Raw genomic sequence first — 9,371 nt, 5'->3', positions numbered from 1 at the left:
TCAGCACTCACGCGCTCTCGATCAGTTGCTCCAGGTCCTGCACCTTGCGGCTCAGCTCCTCGGCCGGCGGGAAGCTCTTGCCCACTTTCATGAAGAGCGCTGCGATTTTGTTGCTGCGCAGGAAGCCAGCCGCCCGCCTCCGCAGCCCGTGCAGGACGCAGGCCTCCACAGCCGCTGCAGGGACACCGCGGTCAGCAGGCCCCGCCCATGACCCCCCCCACACACCCAGCCTGGTTCTGGGCTTTCTCGGTCACACACAGGTGCCTTGAAGGTCTGGGGCCCCAGAGCATCACTATGACAGCATCATAGTTAAAAGCTTGTATGCCTCTCCATTGTCCGGCCCCTCAAAAGGGAGCAAGAGGGCTTGGTGGTGAACCCACGCTTGCTGCCCCGGGTCAGAGCACCTCTGTTCACATCTTCTCCTGGCCACTAACCAGCTGTGTGATGGGGTGAGGCGAATCAGTTCCCCTCCGCATGTCTCAGTTTCCTCATCTGTAAAATGGGATAGTATGAATAATAACCTCATAAGGTTGCTGTCAGGATCAGGTGGGGAGAATGCATGGAAAGCACTTTGCCCAGAGCCTGGCACGTGTGTGTGCTTCATGAAAGTTAGCTATTACTCCTCTCAATGACGGAGGGGAGCCGGGACTGCGCGACTGCCTAGCTTTATTTCAGTTAAGAATCACACTGCCGTCATTACGACTGTGCCTTTAGTAACAGCTAACATTATGGATCTCATTCAATCTCCGCCATGGCCAGGCAGAAAGGAAAACCATCCCCGTTTTGCAGATGTCGAAACTGAGGCTCCCAGAGGTGAACTGAATTGCCAGGGCCACCCGGCAAATGAGCGATGGAGCTGGGAGTCATACCCACGTCTGGGCCCAGCGTGTGCTCACAACATCTGTGCCTCCATACCCATGTCTGAGCCCAGCGTGTGCTCACAACATCTGTGCCTCCACAAAGGGCCTTTGAAGAGAGGTTTCAGTCATAATCTTCCCATTTCTGGGTCTCCCCTGGAGGCTCTGTCCAGCCCTCCTCAAACAAGAGACCTGGGGTGTAGCCTGGGTTCTACCACTAACTTGCTGTGTGACCTCAGGCAAATAACTTTCCCTTTCTGCCCCTCACTGTTCCCTTCTAAGAAACAGGCCCTGTGCATGCCATTCTGATGACCTCTATCTTACATATCTGATACTTTCAGCAGCCTTAACTTTTTTTTATTTAAAAATTAATATGTATTTATTTGGTTGTAGTGGGATCTTCAGTTGCGACGTGTGAAGGCTTAGCTGTGGCATGAGGGATCTAGTTCCCTGACTGGGGATCGATCCTGGGCCCCCTCCGTTGGGAGCGTGGCATCTCAGCCACTGGACTACCAGGGAAGTCCCTCAGCAGCCTTTGTCTTCTGACTTTCCGTCTTACACAGCAGCCTAGGAACTCACACTGGTATGCACCAGGCGCATAATCCATGTCTATGGGGAAATGTGAGCTTATTAAGAGCTACTCCTCACTCTTACTGGGCACCTGCTGGGCGTCAGACCAGTGTTAAGATTCACCTTCCCTAATCCCTGTAGTGAAACTCAAGAGGCCAGTTTTCTAGTTACTGTTGTTTCATAGAGGAGGACACCAGCACGTGCAGGGTTAAGGGCCTGGCAAGGCCATGCCATGCGTAAGAAGAAACGCTGAGAAGTTTTTGGGCTATTGCTTGTCCTATTCTTGCTGCTGCTGTCAGCAGTGACTTGGCTTTGAAGGACTGTTCACATACTGCCTAATCTGCTCATCGAATTAAAATATCCTGGGTGATCATCTTTAAAATAGCTTCGATTTTGCCTAAATATCTAGGACTTTTCATTTGCTTACATTGATTAAATTCATGATCTAGTCCAGCTTGGTAGACATTGTTCCTTTTTTTCTGATAATGGCTCATAAGGAACAACGGACAAAAGAAACCTCAGGGACATCCTTCAGGCCTCATTTAATGCCAGCACGTTTCTCTCACCCCTGAACTTTGATCACAGTTAGAGAATTATTATGATTTTTATCACTTGCTAAAATCTTCTAAGTCTTGATCTTCTAAGTCTTTAATTGGTAGGTATGCTAGCAAGCCCTGAAACAGACATGCATATTAAGTTTTTTGCAAATAACAATGTCCAGGAGAAAAAAGAAAGCCAGAGATCTATATCTATATTTATATATCAGTTCAGTTCAGTCGCTCAGTTGTGTCCGACTTTATGACCCCATGAACCGCAGCATGCCAGGCCTCCCTGTCCATCACCAACTCCCGGAGTTTACCCAAACTCATGTCCATCGAGTTGGTGATGCCATCCAGCCATGTCATCCTCTGTTGTCCCCTTCTCCTCCTGCCCCCAATCCCTCCCAGCATCAGGGTCTTTTCCAGTGAGTCAACTCTTTGCATGAGGTGGCCAAAGTATTGGAGTTTCAGCTTCAGCATCAGTCCTTCCAATGAATATTCAGGACTGATCTCCTTTAGGATGGACTGGTTGGATCTCCTTGCAGTCCAAGGGACTCTCAAGAATCTTCTCCAACACCACAGTTCAAAAGCATCAATTCTTCGGCGTTCAGCTTTCTTCACAGTCCAACTCTCACATCCATACATGACTACTGGAAAAGCCATAGCCTTGACTAGACGGACCTTTGTTGGCAAAATAATGTTTCTGCTTTTTAATATGTCATCTAGGTTGGTCATAACTTTCCTTCCAAGGAGTAAGCGTCTTTTAATTTCATGGCTGCAGTCACCATCTGCAGTGATTTTGGAGCCTAGAAAAATAAAGTCTGACACTGTTTCCACTGTTTCCCCATCTATTTCCCATGAAGTGATGGAGACATATATTTCCAAATACATGTGTGTATATGGGCATGTGTATGTATGTATTTTTACATACATAAAATACTTTTGGGGAATTCCCTGGTGTTCCAGGAACCAGCGCTTTCACTGTCACGGGCCCAGGTTCAATCCCTGCTCAGGGAACTAAGATCCTACAAGCAAAGCAGTGTGGCCAAATATTTAATTTATTTATGTATGTGTGTGTATATATATATATATTTTTTTTTTGAGGGGGGGCTTCCCTCGTGGCTCAGCCAGTAAAGAATCCGTCTGCAATGCGGGAGACCTGGGTTCCATCCCTGGCTTGGGAAGATCCCCTGGTGAAGGGAAAGGCTGCCTTCTCTGGTATGCTGGCCTGGAGAAAGAACTCCATGGACTGCATAGTCCACGGGGTGGCAAAGAGTCAGACACGACTGAGCAACTTTCACTTTCATTTATATTTATGTACTTAAAGATATATCACCTAAAAAAATAAGATCTTGCCCAAGGTCACCCAGCAAAGAAGTGGCAGAGATGGGATCTGAACAGAGCTGGGCGGCCAAAGAGCAGAACTGAGATCTGTGGTTTCCCAGGCTGTGGCGTGTGCTCAGATGGTTGTGGGCCCATGGGTGGTGTCCCCAGCCACCCGGACAGAAGCTAATGGGCCCCTCCGTGGAGCCAAGACCGTGAGAGGGGCATGATAGCTCGTCCTTCATGGAGAGACACTCCACAATCACGAGGTTAAAGGGTCTTCAGGGAGGAAGAAACACTCCCACATATACGTACACGCTGCGTATGTGCTGAATCCTGACTTCGGGGACACGCAGGGCCTGTGCCTCTAGCCATTGTGAAGGTACAGTAAGAACCTGGCAGCAAGGCTATTTCTGGAGCCCCGTGGGCCTCACAGGTTCAAGGAGAGGGAGAGGGCTGAGTCACACTCCGAGCCCTGGGCCTGCCTCCTTGGCTGAGCCAGCTGGGAGCGATCCCTCGGGAAGTGTCCACGGCTTCTTGATTCCTTAAAGTCCCCATCCATCCTGTCTCTCTACCTGGGTGAGGAAAGGGGGCGGAGCCCATCCCTCAGAGGCAAGCCCCCCCGGTCGCCTGGGGTGAGGTCGCTGTGAATGGAGCCCAAGGGAGGGGAGTCATCTCTCCGTGTGGACCGTGATTACCCCTTCCTGGGGCACAGAAAGTGAAAGTGAAGTCACACAATCGTGTCTGACTCTTTGTGACCCCATGGACTGCAGCTTACCAGGTTCCTCCGTTCATGGGATTTTCCAGGCAAGAATGCTGGAGTGGGTTGCCGTTTCCTTCTCCATGGGATCTTCCGGACCCAGGGATTGAACCCAGGTCTCCGGCATTGCAGGCAGACGCTTTACCATGTGAGCCACCAGGGAAGTCCTTCCGGAGCACAGATGTCATTCTTAATCTCTTCTCTAATCTTTTCCCTACTTCCAAATTCCCTAATGGAGTCCCTTTGGAATCTGAAAAACACTTTGCAGTTACGAAGCAGCGAAAGCATGACCTTTGGGGACCTCTGCTCAAAGAAAGCTGCCACGGCTCCGGGGCAGCCCACAGAGAGAAAGCCGCTTTTCAAGGCCGCCCAGGGCCACCGACTCACCGCAGAAGGAGATGATGTGGCTGCTGTCTTCGTGGACAAACTTGCGTGTGACGGCCTCCTCCATGATCTGCTTCACCTGGAAGGCAGAGGTGCCGGAGGGTGAGACCCCACTCTACCTGGGAGCGGGCACCCAGGTGGCTGCGCTGTCCCCGCCCCCTGAGCGGCCTTCTCCGGTTGCTTGGGACATTTCGGTAACTCTGTTCCCTCCTCGCATTCCCCGTGTTTTCTGTAGGGCTGAGGCCTGTGGCTCCTGCTACCCCCAAACTGCACCCTGAAATGAATTCATTTTCAGGCTCTCTGCATAGTGGGCTTCTTTTGAGATGGCACATGAAGCGTCATCTCCTTCCCCGTCTGTGCAACCTGAGGCACCCGCCTCCAACTTCTTCCATCCTGTTATAGCTCCTTCAGGGTGCTTCCTGTCCTATTTCTTTGCTCACTGTCTGTCTCCAACTTCTAGAATGTAAGTTCCTCGAGGGCAGGGCCCCATCTGCCTTGTTCACCGCTGTATCCTCGGAGCCTAGAACAGGGCCTGGTACGTAGTAGGTCTCCACAAATATTTTCTGAGTGGATGAATGAATGAATGAAATGAGCACATATAAAAAAATGTTGGGGGGGGAGTGCAATATGAAATATCAGCCCTGAGACCCGGTAGATCAAATCCCTGCTCAGGTACCCGTACCAGCTGGATTTGTGGTCTTATTTTGGGAAACTGAGCTCAGCAACATGCAGAAATTCACCCAGAAAGGCAGACCTGGCCCAGAGTGGAGACATTTCAAGACGGGCCTGCGTCCCCAGGCTGTGTGCTTTCCACACTGCATCCCTCAGTCGATCAATGCTGCGTGCCTGTGAGGGGCCAGGCACAGGCCACACCACACTGAAAGGGCCATCATGCCTCTGCTCGTGGAGGCAACCCTCTGGTGGCCTGAACGCCCTTCTGCTTTGCTGGATTCTGGGCCCGAGAGTCACTGTAGTACTTTGAGCAAAACGTTTCTCCCCTCTGGGTCATCAGTTTTCCCACCTTGAGGAGGTGGGAAGAGATGATATCAAAGCCTGGTCCCAGATCTAACGTCAGCAGGGCTTGATGTGGGAGTCTGGAATCCACCCCCATCGATGGGCCCCTTTCTGGCTGCCCCGAGGGCCACGCAGACTCAGCCCGGCCAGCGCATTCACGCACAGGGCTGAGTGCAGTGTCAGGCTCCCAGCGCCCTTCCCCTCCCTTCCTTATGGTTGCCTCCTGGAGAGGAAGACAGAACTCAAAGCATCCTTGGCCATGTTCTCCGGAAAATCACATGGCAGTGCCCACCCGAGCTGGCACGCCACCCCTGCCCTGACACAACCAAGTCAGCACCTGCCTTGTGAACAGCTCCTGATCTCCCGGCCCAGCAAGCTCCAAGCCAGGCTCTGCCAGTGGCATTTCAAAGCCTGAACCCTAGCTAACCAAGCCTGTGGAATTGGCTCCCTTAACAAATGGGGAAACCAAGCTCAGGAAGATGAGCAAGGCCACCCAAGGCCACATAGCTAGGAAGGAGCAGAGCTGGAATTCCAACCTGTAACAGTGTTTCTCACCGTGGCTCCAGCCCCTCCAGCTTCTAGCTGTATTTCCTCAGGCACTGCCCTGCCTAGAACCTCGCCTTTGGCCTCCTTCACTGCTAATTCTGATCCTGTCTGAAACATTAGCTGTTTTGGTTAAATCTCCTGGCTTGAGGTCCTTACGGTGGCTGCTTTCGTAACACTCATCATATTGATGCTGATTTTGTTAGCACCTGTCCCCCTTGCCAAGCTGTCGATCCCATGAGGGCAAGCACTCCATATCTCCCTGATTTACAACCATATCTCCAGCACACAGCTGGTGCTCAATAAAGTTGTGTTTGACTAATGAACGACTTGAAGGATCATGACTGACTTTCTGCTTTGGTAGAATATTTTAGTCTGGGGGAAAAAAAATAAGCTTTCTTGTCACTATGCGAAACACGCTCAGCCGTGTCTGACTCTTGGCGACCCCATGGACTCTGTCCATGGAATTCTCCAGTCACTATAATCATGGGTAAATAGAGCAGCAGCATACTGATCCCTGGAGCAAGCAAAGGCACAGGGAGGTAGAGTAATCCGCGCAGGGTCACACAGCTGGTGAGGAGCGGGTTCAGGGCTTGGATCCAGGTTTACCTCACGCCAGTGGTTGCGCTCCTTCTACAACATGCCGTCATACAGGTAAAACCAAATTAAAAACAAAACCAAAATTAACCTCCCAGGGGAAACACGGCCACCGAGGGCAGCCCGCACAGGGTGTGAAGGAGGGTTGCAAGCAGGTGGACAGAGAGAGCAAGAATTGTAGTTCCTGCGTGTATCACTGCTTCCAAAGCTCTCTCCTACCTGCCTCGCCTCTCTGGATCAGCGTAAGAACGGCATGGTAACACCCTCGCCTTTTAAGGAGGAAACTGAGATGGAGGAGGGGGCACACTCCTTTCCTTTGCAAAAGGCAGCTCAGGGTCCTCCGATATTCATCTGCCGAAACCCAAACTTGCACTATGATGGGGTTAGGAGCTGGGAGCCCTGATCTACAGCCAGTCTGCCAGAAGTACAAGGAACAGCCTGAAATTTGTGATCGGTGCCTGAAATTGGGGGGTGGGGATCAGTATTATGGGACTGGGCCCTTAACCTGTAGGATCTGATGCCACCCCTGGGTAGATGGTGTCAGAACTGAGTTAACTATAGGACATTCAGGTGGTGTTAGAGAATTGTTATGAGGAAGACCCACCCGTCTGCTGTCAAAGTAGTGTGTGGAGGACAGGTGAGAGCAGAGGAGAAATGCACAGCGGGGGCTTGTTTCCGCAGCTCGCCGACTGAGCACAAGAACGTCTGGCTCTGCGGGCCTGTGTGCTTCTTTTAGCAGCAGGACAGCTCTTGCGGGGGAAGCGCAGGGTGGCAGGGAGGGTCAAAGCCTGACCGCCCCATGCCATGGCAGGCCCCAGCTCCTTCCAGAGAGAGGCCTGGCTCCCTTTTAAGCAGGTCACAGCCCTCCTGCCGATGTCCTCCTGTTCCTTGGAGGTGGCCATCTGCCGGTCACCCTCTGGAGTGGCTCTGACGCGGGGACCCTGCTGCCCGCCGCCTCCTCCGCCACAGTGAGTGCGGAGACAACCAGGCCCATCAGCTCCCTCCAGAAAAGGAGGCTGTGAGCTTCTTGAAGGCACGTGAAAAATCCCTCAGCTTTGACTTCTGGTTTGGCCATCAACTAGGAGATGCCCTGAGCCTGGCACCGCCCCTCAGGGCTGTGGTTTCCCCCTCTCTCTGACCTCAAATACCTGCTCGGGATGCCTTAAACTCTTTCCCTTCCCTTTCCTTGTCACCGTCTTTCCAATCCTCTAAACCGTCATCTCCCCTAATGTTACAGGCTCAGCTGCGGCCCTCCCTGGCCCCCCACCAAATACGTATCTTGAAATCTTATCCTTCGGTTCCTCAGAACATGATGGCATTTGGAGATGAGATCTGTACAGAGTGATTAAGTGGAAATCAGGACATTCAGAGCGAGCCTGAATCTGTTACCATCTGGGGTCCTTACACGAAGAGGAAATCTGAACATGGATGGTCACAGAGGACGAGCACGTGAAGATACAGGGAGCAGACAGTCATCGGCAGCCGGTGGGGCACCCGGCACAGACCCTTCCCTCGAGGCCCTCGGAAGGAACCTGTCCTGCCGACACCTTGATCTTGGACTTCCAGCCGCCAGAACTCCGAGGAAATGCATTCCTGCTGTTCAAGCTGCCGAGCGTGTGGTACCCTGCTATGGCAGCCTGGGCAGACTCACACCTCTGCCATGTTCCTCTCTCTCCAGAAGGCCTGGGGCACCCCGACCCGTGGCGCGTGGCAGGTAACACTGATGAAGTGCAAGCGGGGCGGGGCCTTGGTGGGGGTGCTTTTACTTCTTGGGGCTGCAGGAGGGCCTGGCCAAGCAAAGTGAAGATTCAGAGGTCCGCTGGCGGCAAAACCATGGCAGGTGTTTTGCTCTGGGGGCAAAAAAACGGGGTGGGGGGTTGCTCTGTGCACTTGAGTGCTAGCTAGAGGCCTTTTTGGTTTGGGGCTGCAGAGGAAGGAAGAGTGTGGGGTGCAGGGGCCATGGGCCTCTGGGACAGAGAGAGGAGGGCGGGGAGGGGGGTGGGCCGTGAGACGGTTCTGATGATGTGGCAGCTGCCACAAGGCACCACTCGGATCCCATGAGGACTGGAGGCTGGGAGAGCTGCTGGCCCCTTGGAACAGGGTCACCTCAGCTGCACAGATAGCCCCTCTAAAGTCTCGCTCCTTCCCGAGATCGGGGGGGTGGGTGCCGTACAGGGAATGATGCATGTGGCTGTGAAGATCCGGCATCCTTGCCCTCACAAGGGACAGCTCACAGGGGCCCTCCCAGCTCCCCACGGGGCTGGTGGGGGCTGCCGGGGGCTTCTGTAGAGACCAGCTCAGGGCCCAACTTCTTCCTCCGCCCACTCCAGCTGCTCCGCCTCACCTCCCCTGGACCTGACCCCAAGAGTGGGCCCCCAAAAACCTCCTGCATCCTGACCTCCATCTCAGCACTGACCTCCCATCAACGCGTCTGGACAGCAATCTCCAGGGACAAGTTGCAAATGATACAAACGCAGGGGGAACTCATCTGGGCAGGAGGCAGGAGAATCAGCCCTTGGGTACTGAGCTCGAGGTAGGGAGAGCCAAGGGGATGGAGCCAGACAGTCCTGGGCTGGAGCGGCCCTTAGTCCTAAGAGCCACTTGCAATGGGGACTGGCAGAGCTGCTCCAGGAGGGGCCGAGAGGCGCCAGATGGGAACTGGTTACAGATACAAACGCTCGGCCTCACCTGGACCTACTGAATCAGAAACCCCAGGGTGGTTATCAAGACCCTCAAGCGATCTTCTGCATGCTCAGACTGCACAGAGAAGCTAAGGAGATGGAG

General features: G+C 53.2%; 2 protein-coding genes across 3 annotated transcripts in view; one reads left to right on the top strand and one right to left on the bottom strand.

The window, feature by feature from the left end:
* Positions 1–9,371, bottom strand: part of SGSM1 (small G protein signaling modulator 1) — a 74,786-nt gene that overhangs the window by 45,758 nt on the left and 19,657 nt on the right. For both annotated transcript variants that reach the window (XM_010828695.1, XM_010828696.1), the window contains exons 2-3: positions 4,437–4,512; positions 12–174 (exon numbers count right to left, since the gene is read on the bottom strand). In XM_010828695.1, the coding sequence (XP_010826997.1) occupies positions 12–174; positions 4,437–4,500 (227 nt within the window). In that variant the 5' untranslated portion in view covers positions 4,501–4,512. The remainder of the gene's footprint in view (positions 1–11; positions 175–4,436; positions 4,513–9,371) is intronic.
* Positions 8,016–9,371, top strand: part of PIWIL3 (piwi-like RNA-mediated gene silencing 3) — a 60,546-nt gene continuing 59,190 nt past the window's right edge. The window contains exon 1 of the mRNA XM_010828848.1: positions 8,016–8,301. Coding sequence (XP_010827150.1) covers positions 8,016–8,301 — 286 coding nt within the window. The remainder of the gene's footprint in view (positions 8,302–9,371) is intronic.

This window comes from Bison bison, unplaced genomic scaffold (assembly GCF_000754665.1).
Source record: "Bison bison bison isolate TAMUID 2011002044 unplaced genomic scaffold, Bison_UMD1.0 scf7180017864495, whole genome shotgun sequence".
Classification (NCBI taxonomy): Eukaryota; Metazoa; Chordata; class Mammalia; order Artiodactyla; family Bovidae; genus Bison; species Bison bison.
The sequence above is the reverse complement of the archived record's forward strand: the minus strand, read 5'-3'. Positions and strand labels throughout refer to the sequence as shown.